General features: G+C 41.6%; 1 protein-coding gene and 2 pseudogenes across 3 annotated transcripts in view; 2 read left to right on the top strand and 1 right to left on the bottom strand.

The window, feature by feature from the left end:
- Positions 1 to 792: 792 nt before the first annotated feature.
- The window catches only part of AK4 (adenylate kinase 4), a 77,096-nt gene continuing 60,497 nt past the window's right edge, over positions 793 to 17,391 (bottom strand). For 2 of the 3 annotated variants that reach the window (XM_032650398.1, XM_032650407.1), the window contains 3 exons: positions 13,542 to 13,714; positions 9,390 to 9,508; positions 793 to 6,546 (listed from right to left, as the gene is read on the bottom strand). In XM_032650398.1, the coding sequence (XP_032506289.1) occupies positions 6,432 to 6,546; positions 9,390 to 9,508; positions 13,542 to 13,714 (407 nt within the window). In that variant the 3' untranslated portion in view covers positions 793 to 6,431. The remainder of the gene's footprint in view (positions 6,547 to 9,389; positions 9,509 to 13,541; positions 13,715 to 17,391) is intronic. The other variant, XM_032650388.1, reaches the window with a different exon arrangement.
- Positions 7,240 to 8,108, top strand: LOC116762890 (annotated as a pseudogene).
- Positions 10,304 to 11,365, top strand: LOC116762869 (annotated as a pseudogene).

Below are 17,391 nucleotides of genomic sequence, written 5' to 3'. Positions count from 1 at the left end.
GGGAGAAGCCAGGGCGTTTGCCCCTCTCCCTGCCACCGGGAGCTTCTCCTGCAGAGGCTGTATTTCCTCCATGCCTCGAGCTCCCACCAGACAGGCCTGGGGGTTCTGCTTCTGCTGAGTAAGCCGGGACTCTAGGACCTTAGAGTCACGTATTCCACGTATTCTGATCCAGTCTCCTAATCTGTAGGATGTGAGCTGTGTAGGATGTGATGATGGGATCTGCTCACATCATCCAGCTGTTTTAAGAATAAACTAAAGAAGGTCCATGGGGCTTCCCTGGTGGCGCAGTGGTTGAGAGTCCGCCTGCCGATGCAGGGGACACGGGTTCGTGCCCTGGTCCAGGAAGATCCCACATGCCACGGAGTGGCTAGGCCCGTAAGCCATGGCCGCTAAGCCTGAGCGTCCAGGGCCTGTTCTCCACAATGGAAGAGGCCACAACAGTGAGAGGCCCGTGTACCGCAAAAAAAAAAAAAAAAAAAAAAGGTGGTCCATGAAAACATGTTAATAAAGTGCTGGAAAATAAGGAGCTTGAGGGTAAACAAAGTAAGGCAACATGATGAACAGACAAGAAAATGAGACTGGGGGTCATAACTCTTGGTTTCAGGGTCTCACTCTGCCACCAACTGTCACCTTATCCAGCGAACACCATGTTCCTTGTTTTCCCCATCTACAAATTGTAGAAAACACTGTTGACGATGGGGTGGCTGCACAGTGGCATAAATGAGAATCTCTGTGAAGATGTGCCTTTTCCCAAGTGTAAAAAGCTACAGAAATGTTAAAGGAACTCACTAGTTATAAGCGGAAAAAAAAACTTTATTTCTATCAAATTAAAAAGTATGAATCAATCTTCAAGCAAGATAAAATCAACAACACAATTAACAGTTAAGAGAGCATGTACAGATTAGACTACAGGTTTAGAATCTTTGAATTAAGCACATACACCGAAATCAAGAGGGGCGACAACTTTCACACTGAGGAAAAGCACTGACTCATCGTAAACACATGACTTCTGGGAAAATGGAGCTGACATCTCACAGGACAGTAAACCAGAGACAAGTTGTCATTCGGTTAGAGAACTGATTTAAGCTCGAGAGGGATCATAGTGAAATGTCTCTGTAACTCAACAATTTCCCAAGATCTATTCATCTCAAAAACAAAAACATATAAAAATCAGTAGTATAAATTCTCATAAAACTAGAAAAGCCCTCTAAGCCCTGACACCCTGTAGCTTACATAAAGACTGAGTTTTTGTTTTTCTTCCCTTTATTCTTCTCTAAATTAAACACAAAACATTGTTTTTATTTAACACATTTCTGACTTTATATCCAAAGTTTTAAATGAAGAAGAGAAAGGTTTTATGAAACGAAGTTAGACACACATCAACCCCAGGGAGAATCTTTAAGGTGCGCTGCTCTTTGACATGTGTTTAAATAGGAAATCTTTTATTTCAAGAATTAACACTGTGCTTTCTGGAATAGCCTAATTATCACCAAAGAAGGAATGAATATTCTCTCTCTCTCTCTCTCTCTCTCTCTCTCTCACACACACACACACCAATTTAGGGAATTCCCTGAAGCATACAGATAATGGCATTTATTTTGGCAAGAACTGTGCAATTTGTTAAGGTACGGCATTTCTCAACACTTGTAATTACGTCTCAACAGATGCAGGAAGCAGATTTTTCCTCATAGTTGAAATACAGCTTCATGGTTCCCCGACACCTGGGTCTTGCACACTTTTCATCTGGAAACCAGACTGGGTCAGGTATTTATGGAAAGGGACGATAACTTATGACCAGACCACATTCCCTTATTCAAAGAAGTCTCTGCTACTGGGCTCTTCTTTTGAAACACCAAATAGACAAGGAGTACTGAGAATGGTGGAGAATACAGAGAAAGCAATTCATACTACGAATACACCTCTGTCTTATGAATTGCCTTTCTGGTAAAACTACTGCAGTGAGAAAAGATATCGTCTATTAAATGAAAAGAAATGAAGTTCATCAGGTAGATACGAATGCCTCCCGAGATCCTGTGACCCAGCAGAGTACAGAGACACATGCCCTCTGTATATACAGTGTGCAACTACCACCAGGACCCACCCAGTGCCCATTTCCTGTCTCAGCACCAGAGCCAAAAGCAAGGATTCCAGGTGGGAGCAAATATATTGTTTTACCTATTCATGAGAACAGGGAGCTCAAACTACAGAAACGTACAAAAAAGGCCTTTTTGAATTTCCTGATTAATCCCTATAGGTAAAGGAAAAGGTTAAGTAGACAGGATTATTTCAGTTTTTAAATACAAGGAGGCAAGATCACTGAGATAATACTATCTATTACATAGGGTAATTGTGGAGGATTTAATTACACAATGGATGCAGTACACTTAGCACCAAGTACCAATAAACAGTAACTACCAAGAATATGCTGATACCTTAATATATTTGGAAATCTGCTGACTTTATGATTTGGGCAAAGACACTCCCCACCCCCAGCAGATGGTAAGACCTCTTTAAACAAATAGCCAAAGTCAGATATTGAACTCAGGTCCCAGTGAACTAAATTTTACAAAAACCCTATTCATGGGTTTATATAGGCATCTTTCTATCTAAATTTATCCTGTCAACAATCTAGTAATGGCAGAAAAGGCCACACCATCACCTCTCTCCCAAGAATCCTCTGTCACCTATGCCTATTCTTACCTTTTTCCCTTCCCTACCAAAGAGAGGGGCACAGCCTGGGTGAAGCTGGGCTGCTGGAGGATGCCAGAAGTGACCCCGTGGAAGGAAGGTGAGACGGGAAGCCAATATCCCACTTCTGCCGGAACCGTGCATGATAAGCACTGCCACCACATCAGAGGGTGGACAAAGGTGTGGATTTGGCATTCAGGATCATGTTCACGTGTAATGTCATACAGGGAAGATAGTATGAAAGTCAAGGGTGACCCTATATTAGGGGCTCAGTCACCATCTGTTCACCTGCTAGCCCTTTAGGGAAGATCAGTTACTATCAGGGCCTTGTCTCGGGGTGGGAGTGAGGGAGGGATTTGTTCTGATGTCAGGGAAGCAAAGGGAGTAGTGTCTGGTGAATTCGCAGGAGTCCAGGTCTGTGTGTGAGCACCACGGCTGGGGTGGCTCAAGCATAAAGGTCCCTTCAGGGGCACAATGCCATGGAGACTGAAAGGGTAGGTGAAGACCTTGAGCTTGCCTCTGCCACAGATCAGCCTGGATCCAAGTCTACTTTGACAGCCTTTCACTTTATTTACAAATGAGTAGTTATGGAGGATCAAGGGCTCAGACTCTCCTCTAGCAGCTTCCTTTGCTTAAGCAAAAGTTAAAAAAAAAAAAAAAAAAGGGAACAGTCCCATACAGAGCTGAATGTCACCATAGTGAACTCTGCTATTTTTGACATGAGGCCACTTGGAAATATAAGCAAAATCAAGCAGCTCAGTGCCCTGCCTTGCTTGGGACAGGACGCAGGTAGTTAACATCCAGGAGCAGAGTCAGGAAAACCTGGCTTTGAGTCCTGACTACACTGTGCGCTGGCAGCAGGAGCCAGGGCAAGATGCTTTACTTTTCTGACCCTCGCCTTCTTTGTTTATAAACATGGAATCGTGCCTATCTCAAAGGATGCTGGAAAGAGTAAATGAGATGTTTGTAAAGGTCCTAAAACTGTACATAGCACTCAGTAGGCCTTCGATAAATGGTACCTATTATATGCTTGCTTTAGTGTTAGAGTGTATTAAACACGGCAATATTTTCAAGTTCCAAGTAAGCGGGAAGCCGGTCAGGATAGTGGAAAGCAAACTGAACGCAGAGCTGGCTAGAGTCACAGAAGGTGAGGCCACATAGGAATCTTAGAAACCAGCCAAACTACTCTTTTTGCCTAACTGTAATGGAACCTCATGTGTGGTAGTAGAAGGAAAACTAAAGAAAGATATCCCTTTAATTTGACCTTTGTCAAAATATTTTCAAGAAAATTTTATTTTTTTTACAAAATCACTGAAGGAAAAACGAGACTTTGTTGAAGAAAACCAGAAACAGATTTTTTAGGCCACTGAACATGAAACAAGTATCATCTTTCAAAGCCCACAGAAACAGTATTTGGCTTTTATTGGTCTCACCTAGCAAAGGTGATTGCCCTCAACTGCAGGGCCACCTCAGAAACAGCGCAGTGTGGAGACACACTGAGTGGTTCTGACACTGGCACTAAGCATCTATTTTGCTGGAAGGGAGAAGGGAGGGAAGGATGGAGGAGCAGAGAATATGGAATCAGGGGTCACCTAGGCCGTTTCCCATGCCTCTTTGAAAAACTCCAAAGCCAGTGGTTACACTGGAACATCTGCTAAACATTGAAAGAAGTGAAGAAAGAGGTCTGAAGATTTTTCTGCTTCCAAAAAAGCACACACTTTCCTCTTCTGAATGATCCATATAACAACCTTAACTTTCTACTTTTCCCACTTTGTGGAAATTGTCTCTATGGCAGAAGCAATTTTCCTCATAGCAGACTTGTTTTTCTTTGCCCAATTCCCCAGGAAACCTGAGCTGTATCTGCCTGTCTGATTTTTACCCTGTCCCTATCAACTGGCATTCAAACACAAGTCTTCTAAAAAGTCACTATCATGCACTGATGTTTCAAATACCTGAACTGGGCATTTTAAATGCATAAACCTAAAAAGTAAATAATCTTCTTTCACTTTGATTCAGAGGATAAGGAGGAAACTGGTCTGTGTTTCCACTAAGGTAGCCAAAGAACATTCACATGAAGGGACAAAGGGAGAGAGACTGGCAAGAGTGGGGGCAGTATTTGTAAGGAAGATGTACGGCTACCATACAGAATCCATTGGTCAGTGAATTGACTGTGGATTCACTGCGACATCTTCGGAAAATAAATAATGTGTTTCAACACCACCTATGCTGAAATAGGCTTCTTTTGTTTTCTCACCAGTACGAAGAGTTAGACAAAAGTCACTCCCAGGGATAGTAAAGGACCCTCCCTGGGGACAATCACGATGCATGAGGAGGAATATCTATTTTTAAGGCAACAGGAATAAATTTCATTGTCCTTCCCAGAGGAGAGCAAGAATTATAAAAGATGGCCACCAAGTCTGGAAACCAGGCAAATCTTAAATAAATGGTTTACTGATACTACATTTCAGTGAATGACAAAATGGTATGATCTATATTTCTAGACGTAATGGCCACCCTATAGAAAGCATCTTTGGAATAGAATAAAAAATTACGATTTTTGTCAAATCCCATAATCGTAAACCTGTCATCAACAGTCTAGGCATGGCTAGTGCAACGTTTTCCTCAACCCCACAGGCTCCATTCCCTTCACCATCTATTTATAATATGCTTGGGTCACTCACAGGAGAAAAACACTGTCAGCATCAATATTTAGCAGCATTTTCAAAATACATTTTTTTTGTCTTGACTAAAAAGCTAAACTATTCATTTAGTCCAGTAATTCCATATGGTCTTATTTACTTCCATATGTAAGATATGATATGATCTTTTAACATTTATGGAGGTGAATATTTGCCAGTTTTTCAGGGTTCCCTAAAGACTCTGAGGGTTTTATTTTGCCACAATAAAAGAAAGGAGCAGTGTCAACCCATGAGAGTCAGACCAGCAGTTTAAATAGACCCTCCACATAGCTCAGTTCCTAGTGCATAAAGAGATTCAACACAGTCCCCTAGTTCTCAGCTCTTAGAAAGGAATTTGAGAGGGATAAAAGCAGTAACAATCTGTATTACTTAATAGTCTAGGAAGGGAGAAAACAGATGTCTAATAAAAGTAGTAGAAGCCAAATCCTTTCATTCCAGGATGACTGGAAAGGAGAGATTCTATGGAGTATGGATGCAGAGAGAAGGCGTCATTCCTAAGAGAAAAAATGAACTGTGGAGAGTGACTCAAGGCCGGAGAAGCAACCACTGAGAGCTTAGCTTCAATCCCACTGTCACCAGGAGGACACATACCAGAGAACCTGGGACAAAGGCAGCTACAGCCCTTGGCATTCTCAGGCCTCCTAGTGCTATGGTTCAACAGCCTTTGGGCGCTGGGGAGAACCAGGGACCACCACCATCACGTGTGAAAAGGCCACTATGGCGACAACATGGCTGTCGAAAATCAGCTAGAGCTTGGGTTATACACCACTTGAAATCCAGCCTGTACTTGCTTTCTTTCTTGTGAAGGACTTGAGACATGTGCAGGGACGTCTTAAACATGTGCAGGTAGCCCCTCTTTTAGAAAGGCAGAGAAGAGCCTCTTCATTAACTCTTTCTATTCATTAGTTTTCATAGCAGTTCACCATTTAAACTAGAAAAGATGCTGCAAGCTATCTCAGCTAGCTGCTAATTGGGACATGGCACCAACACTACACAAACAATTGAATGGATGACCATATCTTCCTGGTTCTTCCACTGGAGGGCTCAGTAGGCTTCTTTGGACTGAATAGGTGTGATCTTGTTCGAGAAAAGTGTGTAAACATAGGGCCAGATTTTGTTAGTCTCCGTTCCAGAAAATTGGTGGAGTACTCCTCGGCTCCTGAAAAACAAAGTCCAACATACAAAGCATTTTAGGTTTCCTTTTGACATGATATTAGAGCAGAAGAAGATCCTGGGCATACGGTAAGCACAATCTCATTGTCTATATCACACATCACTGAGCGGCAAAACAGCCCCTACAAATGTATCAACACCCCCAGCAATTCTGGCAAGCTTGCCATCATGCCACCTTTCCTTCTCCCCTTTAAAAACATATTAAAGGGGGGCGTCCCTGGTGGCGCAGTGGTTGAGAGTCCGCCTGCTGATGCAGGGAACATGGGTTCGTGCCCCAGTCCGGGACACTCCGTGCTGTGGAGTGGATGGGCCCGTGAGCCATGGCCGCTGAGCCTGTGCGTCCGGAGCCTGTGCTCTGCAACGGGAGAGGCCACAACAGTGAGAGGCCCGTGTACCAAAAAAAAAAAAAAAAAAAAAAAAAAAAACCATATTAAAGGGGACTTCCCTGGAGGTCCAGTGGTTAAGACTTCGCCTTCCAATGCAGGGGGGTGCAGGTTTGATCCCTGGTCGGGGAGCTAAGATCCCACATGCTTCGGGGCACAAAAACCAAAACGTAATACAGAAGCAATATTGTAACAAAGTCAATAAAGACTTTAAAAATGGTCCACATCAAAAAACAAAAAAAAAAACCTTAAAAAAATAAACAAAAACATATCCAAGAATAACATTATAGGGACAACCCCAAATCTGCCTCAATATATACATTAAAAAGCAAATCACTGACAATCCTTGCTACTCTAAAACCTTTATTACTTACAACAATAGATCATGAAATACAAGACGTGTCCTAATAATATGATCAGCAACGTCATATCTACAGGGTTGCTAACTTATTCGGGGGGTACAAGGTCAGAAACTGATTATAGCAGAGGCTGTACACTTCTGTCCCGAATGCAGTCCACATATAGGGTTTGTTTGGCTTCCATGCGGTTAAAATTTTTTTAACTTGTTGCCAATATAAAAACTGGGGAGAGCCGGTGCACCACTGATGTCACCGCCGCTGACTGCTTTCAGGTAGGCAGGAGTGGAAGGCCCGCGAGTTGGTCATAATGGCAGGCGAAGAAATTAATGAAGACTATCCTGTAGAAAGTCATGGTATTTATCAACGTTTGAGAATTCCACTGGTGCTGTGGACGAGACGCTGAAGACCGTGACGTCTGTGTCTAGAAATGAGTTGCGTTGTTGCAGAAGTTGGACCCATTTGAACGAGCGAAAAGTGGATTTAGTTTCTACTTACACATTACATTCAGTGTTTTGGGTTTATTTGGCAACTCAGGGAATCAATCCTAAGGAACATCCAGTAAAGCAAGAATTAGAAAGAATCGGAGTATACATGAACAGAGTCAAGGACATAACAGACGAGAAAGAGGCTGGCAAGCTGGATGGGGGGTGGCTTCAAGATTTGTAAAAAACGCGCTCTGGGAACCAAAACCTAAAAAATGCATCAAAGTTGCCAATAAAGGAACAAGTAAAAAGTAACCTTTTGGTTTTGATGTACACATGTTCATAAAGTACGTAACTTTTATTGTTTTCCACAAAATAGATGATGATTATGTGGCAATGTAGGGTTTAAATGTATTCCTTATTGAATTCATATATAAAATTTGCATTTTAAATCTGTAATGCTAAATACTTTTTTACCCCGAAAGACTAAGTTACCTTTAGAGATTTTCCTATAGAACACTATGAGGTTTTTAACGTTGTGGTATATTTTATATTTATAGTTTACCATCTCTTGACAAGACTCATTTCTTTATACAGGCCAATCTTTCAAGTGCCTTTTTATAAGCAACTATGAAATTTAAGTTAAATTTTCTTTGTAAATATTTGTCTGTTTCTGATGAATAATGATTTTATGAAGTATGCTGAAGTTATAAATATGTCCGTTTTCACTATATAAAATTAAGAAAGCATGAAATGAGTTAAATGTCCTTTTTCTCTGTGTAGTTATTTCATTATGCTTTCATGGTTTTGGGAATCACAGCTTTTTGTGATATTTGAAGTATGAAATTAGGACTTTAAGGTTAGTCTTTAATTCTTGGCACTTTGCCAGTACGTCCCATTTAAAGTAAAATATATTCTCATTTATTTTAGATGGGAAATGAGGTTGTATAATGATGGCTGAATTTTGCATAATGGCTATACCCTATCAATAAAGCTGTAAATGTTGTGTAAAAAAATTAAAAAATAAAATAAAATAATAAAAATTGGGATTTTCTTCCACAGAGAGAGCCTGATTTCTGCTTCTCTTGAAAAACAGGGATCACTGGTCACACTGAGCCTGAGTGTCCCTGGGGTGATAACTGGCTGGAGAAACAGAGGAAGCTGTCCAGTTCAACTGTCACTCAACAGCCCAGCTTGACAAGGTTTGACACTCATTTCCAGTAACTGCCTGGCCTCTGGAGCCATGTGAATTTGCAATCTGTAGTTTTAGCTCTTCTTTGTTTAAACACCCTCCAGACGTGTGGGGGCCAAAAGTCCCTTCTAATCTTCTATCCAAGTCAGATATTTACATATGGGAGTATCAAAATGTAAGCCATTATTTCAGTCCCTTAAGAGAAAAATGAAAAGTCTAGATGCAGTTTTACAGTCAAGCAGACAGAGATGATCAGGTTTTGGTCCTTAAAAGAGTTTCAGCATAAAAGTACCAGGCATTCTCTCCCACGTACAATGCCAGCATTTCATCTGACTTTCATCTGAGAGGTACTGGGCCTTTTGGGTTTATCAAGCTTAAAGAAACACTACCCCACTGCAGCCCAATGTCCTTCCCATGAGGAGCCACACCTTGCTGGCTGGCCATCTGCCATGGAAACACTGAAGCACACTCACTTGTATAATTCAATGACTGGTTTTGCCACATCCTTGTACTGTCTTAGTCTGGCAGCAACTGCTTCAGGTTTGTCATCCTCCTGCTGTACCAATGGTTCACCAGTGATGTCATCGATCCCCTACAAATACCAGAGAAACCAGTTAGTATGGCCAACGGTTGGGCTATTCCATAGGTGAAATAAAACTTTCCTGGGCAAAACCATATATTCACCTTTGATTCCTACCCCGTGATGATTTAGGCCTGGGGTACAATAGTAATGGTGAAGGTAGTTAAAAAAGAAATAGCGTTCATAACAATATGTTAAACTGTTTTCATAGGAGCTGACGTTAAATCTTTATTAACTTCTCAGGTCTTTCCAAACATGTTCCAGTGGTTCTGATAAATGATACCTTCAACTCACAGTTCAAAATTCCATGCTGTCTCCCCCAACACCAAACAGCCATTAGACAATGTCAGTCTAGCCCTCTAAATATTCCTAAAACTAGCTGCCTTTCCAAAGCTTGAGTTCATAATACGGAAAATAAATATCTCAAAGAACCAAACAGTTTACTTAGGGAAAACACTTCATTGAGGAGGAGGTATTTCAGTCCTGTCTCTGCTAGCTTTCAAATTCTGTCACGTAGCTCTTCTGAGATTAAACTTACTCAGGTTATTTTACTAAATTAAATAATGGCATCTGAAGGGAGACTAGGCATGAGTCATTATACCCATGAAAATCAGGAACAAACATTCTGAGAACTGAAAAACTGCAATTTTAGAAAATTTGATTTTCAATATATTTTAACTTCAGGAGCCACACCACCTACTTACAAATAGCAAAATGGACACATGAGAATTGCCTACCAGGGGAGAGAGTAACAAGAAATAAATCTGTCAAAAGGTAGGCTAGAGCTGAAGTGCGGCCTGGGGAAGGATGGAGGCGGCAGAGACTAAGGCGGAGGCTGCTGCCCAAGAGGCCCTGGCCAAGGTGGCAGACATCCTGGAGCCTACAGGTCTTCAGGAGGAGGCAGAACTGCCCGTGCAGATCCTGGCTGAGTTTGTGATGGACTCCCGGAAGAAAGACAAGCTCCTCTGCAGCCAGCTTCAAGTAGCAGACTTCCCGTAGAATTTCTTGGTTCAGGAAGGCACTGCCCAGGACCTGAACCCCTTGGCTTCTGAAGACACGAGCCGGCAGAAGGCAATTGAAGTCAAAGAGCAATGGAAAGAGCTGAAGGCCATCTACCAAGAGCACGTGGAGGCCATCACAAGTTCCCTGACCCAGGCACTGCCCAAGGTGGAGGAGGCCCAAAGGAAGCAGGCCAAGCTCCGGGAGGCCCTTGAACAACTCCAGGCCAAGAAGCAAATGGCCATGGAAAAACTCAGAAGAGTCCAGAAGCAGTGGCAGCTACAACAGGAGAAGCGTCTGCAGCATCTGGCAGTGGTGTCTTCAGAGGTGAGGGAGCGTCAGACAGGAACTCAGCAGGAGCTTGAACAGCTATATCAGGAACTTGGAACCCTGAAGCAGCAGGCAGGGCAGGAGCAGTACAAGCTGCAGAGGCACCAGACCTTCCTCCACCTGCTACACACCCTTCAGGGTAAGCTGCTATTCCATGAGGCTGAGGCAGAGATGCCACAAGAGTTGGATCTTCCTAAGGATAAGCCCCAGCAGCTGACCCAGCCCCAGGAGCAGAACATTCGGGACACCATGGGAAGAGATGAATGTGTGTCCTCCAAGGCCAACAACCCACAGCCTGCTGGAGATACAGGCTTACCATGGCTTCCTGGGAGACAGCAACATGGGGAAGGATCCTAGAGCAGGAGAAAAACTAAAACTGGGATTTCATGTGCCTGAAGGAGTCATTTACTTTAATCATGAAGACACCTGGAAACTACAGGAAACTCATCTCCTTTTGTTGTAATACTGATTGCTATCAACAGTAGTCTTTTTTACCTGAGTATCCTGTTTATTTGTAAAGAAGCTAAATGACAGCCTGGTTCATTTTTAAATTTTGTATTAGGAGCAGAGTTTTCACTTAGGACTGTCTTAGAATTCAAAAGATACTTGCTTCCTGGATGTTTTTCTTAGTTTGACAATATTAAAGTTTTGTGATGAACAGTAAAAAAAAAAAAAAAAAAAAAAAAACGTAGGCTAAAGCAGAATCAAAAGGCTCAGGGAACTCAACGGGATAGTCTGAAACCGGCTGTAAGTCTGAAATGCACTAAAATTTTATTATAGCTCAGGGCCTTCGGTACATAACTTACACTTAGGATTTATTGGTGAGCCGCAATTATCACATGGGTATTCCAGGGCTGTTACCCTAACAAAACATGAGACATGGGCATGGGAGAAAGCTGTACGTCACCTATAGTTCCCTCTCTTTTATTTTACTTACTGCTGCAAAGTTCAGAAGCCATTTCTAGGACTTCAGAGTATCAGGAGATAACAACAACTGCTTCCAGAAAGAGCAGAATAGGACATCAGCATCTCTCCTGGGGCAGCTTGGCCACAACAGCTGGTTGACTCAGGCCAGAGCAGCACTTTTACTGCTATCTTTGGAAATAGCGCTGTAATTGCAGGTGTTCTTTGAGGGATACCCAGTCTTTGGAAAGCAACTCAGTGTTCAAGCTTCTCAAATTTTGGGAGAGTCTGCATCAGCAGGCCTAGGCAGAGTCAAAATATGAAGCTTTTGTGTTAGACTCCAATGCATGTTCAGAACCCTATTTTCCTCCCTATACATTTTTTCTTCCCATACTAGCTTTTGGGGATGGAATGGAGGAAGGGCTCTAATAAAGGACTTCCAGAACTACTTACATTTTAAAAAGAAAACTTGAAAAGGAGACCAGTGCTTAGCCCAAATGAAAAAGACTCATCAGGACTTAATGAAGACTTACAGAGCTAGGAAGGCGTCCTTAACCCCTTGAAGTAGTTTTCTATAGTTATTACCGACTCTATCTATATTCAAGTCTAGCCTATTCCATAAACATGAACCCAATAAGACACAATAGCCACCCCTTCCACATTGGATAAGAACAATAATAGTATCTACCACCAAATAACTGAAGAATTATCAGATTGAACTAATTCATGTCTTTATCAGAAAGAGCAGTTACTCTTTAAATGAATTTGTCAAAAGTTTCTTTAAACATATACCTTTACATGTATTTAATCTTATGCAGATGCATAGATGTTATATTTTGAACTTCTTAAGGGCAATCTTTCATGCCTTTAGTCCTGCCTAGTCCCTCCTCTGCACTCCCACCACTCACATGACCCCACTCACTCTAACCCTGTTCCTTATTCTGTCCCAGCCTCAACCATTGGCCAGCCCAGGATAGCTCCTTTATATCTTTATCACTACTCCTATGAAGCTAGAGAGCGCTTACAGACACGTAAACAGATATACATAAAGAACGGTGGTCATAGGGAATTTCCCGGCAGTCCAGTGGTTAGGACTCTGTGCTTTCACTGCTGAGGGGTGGGTTCAATCTCTGTTTGGGGAACTAAGATCCCACAAGCCGTGCAGCGCAAGCCAAAAAAAAAAAAAAAAGAAGAAGAAGGGCAGTCACGGTTTCAGAAAAATGTAATCATTCTGCTATTTGCTTTTCTCATTCAACAATACCCAGGGGAAATATTTCTCTGGGCCAAAGAATGTACTACTTTGTCTCTTTGTTTTTTTTAACCTTATACATGATTTTCCAAAATGTAGATATTCTCAAATTTATTTAATCATCCACATAGATGAATATTCGTTCTGTTTTCAAGTTTTGTTTTATTTTTCCCACTACAAACAACATGGAAATAAGCCTCATCATGTACATGACCTGACCTGAAAGTACTTACATTTCCATAGACTGTACTCCCAGAAGTGGGTTGAGTGAAATATGTATTTAAAAGTTTTAATATAGGTTGCTCAGTTGCTCTTCTAAAAGACTCTTAATATTTCATATACCTAATACAGGTAAGAGTATCATTTTTCCAGATCCCAACCAGCAATAAATGTAAACGTTAATTTACATTCCTTCACTACTAGTGAATGAGAATTTTAAAATATTTGCTGGCTATGTATATTTGCTCTTTTTGGAACAGCCTATTCATATCGTTCCCCTGCTTTTCAACTGAAATGTTTTACCTCTTTCTTGTCAATGTGCGAAAGTATTTTGTATATTCTTACATGTACATGAGGCGGGTTGAAGTCCAGGTTATATACCCTCCCACTAGGAGGGTGAATCCAGCGTCGGCTGAGACGATCTTTGAGCGTTTCAAATGGAATGTTCAAAGTGATCACTAGGTCCAGGTCACATATTTTGTCCAAGGCTTCGGCCTGAACTAATGTTCTAGGAAAACCTAAATGCCAAAACAAAACATCAAATGTGAGACACTTCCCAATTCAGTTAGTTGTTTAAATATTTTCAGAGACAGGATAATCAAATCTGCACATACACTACCCAGAAAGGAGATTTAATCAGGAATTTATATCTACTTCTATAAATTTAACACTAGAAGAAAATACGCTACTTTACAACCTAGCTTTAGCATTTGGAATATGAAAGGCTAAGGAGTCACATGATAAAAGCAATAAGTGCTAAACATCACTAGGCTAGTCCCAGCTCTAGTCTCAGCTCTGCTCTTAACTACCTGTGTGACTTTGGGCAAGTTACAACACCTCCATTTCTTCTTCTGTTAAAGAATCAAAGGGGCAAATTTTATTTGTGTCCTTTTAGTTCTAACAGCTTATGAACATATTATTCTTAGGATACCTCTATATATACACACACAAATATTCTTTAAGTCTAAAAAATAAAGTAGGATCCTTCACTCAGACCTTCATTTGAGCCTGCTCCATAGTAACAAGGTGGGCAAAATTCCAATCTCAAAAAGAACTGGTGCTTTTGAAACTATCTGGATACTGCAAAACTGCAAAAATTCACCCTACTTTTCTAAATGTTGGAAAATAAACTGCAGTTGAAATTTGAACTCATGGGCATCACTTTCTTTTTTGCAGTTAGTTGACCCCAAATTTTATATATATATATATATTCCCCCCCCCCCCAACCAGGGATTGACCTGCTTTAAATGTAACCCCAGGTTTGGCTGGGATGGTACACAGTAGTATCTTGTACCTAAATAGTTTGTCAAGTTGGTCTGTTTTGTTAAAAACCTTACTGTATCCAATTATCACTTTTTAAAAAAATGTCCTTTAAATCTTAGGTAAAAGAGCTGGGTGGATGGAGAGCAGGAAAGAAAGTATAATAGGAGGTGCAATATTCAGAAGACAAACTTAAATCACTTAACAATCAAAGAACTCCTTTTCCTATTACAGGAAGCCAGTTATTCAAACATGAACGTGCTGCACTCTGTGTTAATCTCCAAGTCGTCTGAATGCCAAGGTGATTTCAGAGTGTGTGTTGCATTCAGTGTGACAAAACCCACCCAACACTGTCTCTGTGCCCCTGCTCCAGGTACCAACCTCTGCTCCCTTCAGTGCCTTCCTTATTGCCTGTGAGGCCAGGCCCTTTTCTCCAAAGCCCATTCCTCCCAGGGTCCTCATCCATCATCTTCTGCACAAGAAATAGGCCCCTCTTCCCCTCCTCTCCATACACCAGGATGATATTTCTGATTTTCCATGGTCTTGCATGTTCCCCAGCTGCAACCCAACTCACCTGTTCCCACAACTTCACCTTTGGGCTACCCATGACACCACTTTCCTTATCTACACTTCCATAATTTATTCTTCTTTTGTTCAGTATCACATGACATGATGCGCAAGGTTGACTTTGGCCACGTCGACTTACTTTCAATACTGCTCTCTTCACTAGCTCCTTTCTATCTGCCTCAGGGCCTTTGCATTTGCTGTCCTCTGCCTAAAATGTTCTTCCTGCAGGTCTCTGAATATGACTCCTTATCATTTCAGATATATGCATAAATGTAACTTCCTCAGGGAGACTTCTTACACTAGTATACTTAAAATAGTCCCATTCCTCTTCCACTTATCTATCTCATTACTGCTTATTTTCTATTATTTATTTATGCTTATTTTATGCTTATTTTCTATCCCTATCTCACTCTGAGAAAAGGGACTTTTTCTGTCTTGATCATTGCTATACCCTTCAGCTTCTAAAAAATTAACACAGATGAACAACTTAGTATAGGGCCTTGTAGCTATTTCCAAAGTTTATGCCCTGATGATCTCGCTTACAGTACTTTGTATCTAAGTGTCTTTGCAAGTCCCATCTGAAATTATTCATTCCCTATATCTTACTAAACTCAACATCTGGTCTGCAGTCCAATGTAAGCCCTGGTCACAGTAAGTACAGAAATGAGAAAAAACATTTAGGAATTTTATAGCAATTCCACAGAGTAATTTTAACTCTGTTGAATCTAAAATTTGGGCTTGAATTTATTCGTTTTTTTTCTTTTAATTTTTCCAGTAATTTGTATTTGGCAAAAGAGGTTGCTCTGCAGTGGATTGGGGAAACAAATAAAACTGGACTTTCGCTACAGATAATTTGTTCTAGGCTTCCCCTGGAGCTTCTTTTCTAATTTCTCCAGTAAGGAAAATTATCCAATGGCCCAAGTTTCTAAATTTTTTTTAAACTGGGCCAACCTTTATTATTTTTTTTAAACCCCACATTTGTTTATTTATTTATTTTTGGCTGTGTTGGGTCTTTGGTTCTGTGCAAGGGCTTTCTCTAGTTGTGGCAAGCGGGGGCCACTCTTCATCGCGGTGCGCGGGCCTCTCACTATCGCGGCTTCTCTTGTTGCAGAGCACAGGCTCCAGACGCATGGGCTCAGTAGTTGTGGCTCACAGGCCTAGTTGCTCCACGGCATGTGGGATCTTCCCAGACCAGGGCTCGAACCCGTGTCCCCTGCATTAGCAGGCAGATTCTCAACCACTGTGCCACCAGGGAAGCCCCCAAGTTTCTAAATTTTGATGTTGTTTATTGCAGAATCTCTTAAGAGATTAAGCGGTATCTCTTTGCAAAGGGATACAAGAACAGAGAGACCCAAACCCAGGGCACATTTCAACTCTATTCTTAGGACAAGGAAAGACAGAGTAAGTTCAAACAGAGGTGAGGAGAGGCTTATCTTGCAGAGCACATCTAAGTTCATCGGCTATCATGTGCCCAACCTAAGCTAAACACACGCTTCCACCAGGCAACACCAGAGCTGTTCCAGCATTACAGCTAACATCAGAAGAAACTGCTTTCACATCCTCATTTGCTGTCCTCTTGTGATCTCTCTTGCATTCAGGCTGGCTTCATCAGAGAAATAGGTATTTCTAATCTTGCAGCCTAGGCTCTTGTGCCAATAGTCACTCAGCTGTATCCCCTCCTTCCTCCCACACTGGCTAAGCATCCCCTTCACATAAAGGCACCCGCATGTTGGGAGATTATGCCTGGAAGTATGCTCAGGGTGCTTCTGCAATGGGAACTGAGATACAGTATCTTCAAAATAGAAAACAATATTGCCTTTAAATAAACTAACTAGATTTTTTTCAAATCTCAACATAATTTCTGTCAGATCAGATTATGACTGCTTGGTATCTGGGGAAGTAAAAGGTCAAATCATACCTGCCTAAGATTAAGTACAATGTAGACACCTTGGCCTTAGCTCTGGAAGGCAGCAATGCCTGGTACACAGTGGGCAAACACTAGGGTAGTTGTCTTCTACTGTTCTTACTTATTTATTTATTTACTTATTTTACTTATTTGGCTGTGTCAGGTCTTAGGTGCGGCACGCGGGATCTTCTCTGCAGTGCGCAGCCTCCTCTCTAGTTGTGGCACGCGGGGTCTAGAGTGCACGGGCTCAGTAGTTGCGGCGTGCGGGCTTAGTTGCACTGCGGCACGTGGGACCTTAGTTCCCCGACCAGGGATTGAACCCGCGTCCTCTGCATTAGAAGGTGGATTTTTAACCACTGGACCACCAGGGGAGTCCCCTTCTAGTTTTCTATTAAGTGAATATACTTCTTTGATTAGTCTGCCTTAGTTGTAAATAATTCCATGAAATTATATGACTCTTGA

This window comes from Phocoena sinus, chromosome 1 (assembly GCF_008692025.1).
Source record: "Phocoena sinus isolate mPhoSin1 chromosome 1, mPhoSin1.pri, whole genome shotgun sequence".
NCBI lineage: Eukaryota > Metazoa > Chordata > Mammalia > Artiodactyla > Phocoenidae > Phocoena > Phocoena sinus.
The sequence above is the reverse complement of the archived record's forward strand: the minus strand, read 5'-3'. Positions and strand labels throughout refer to the sequence as shown.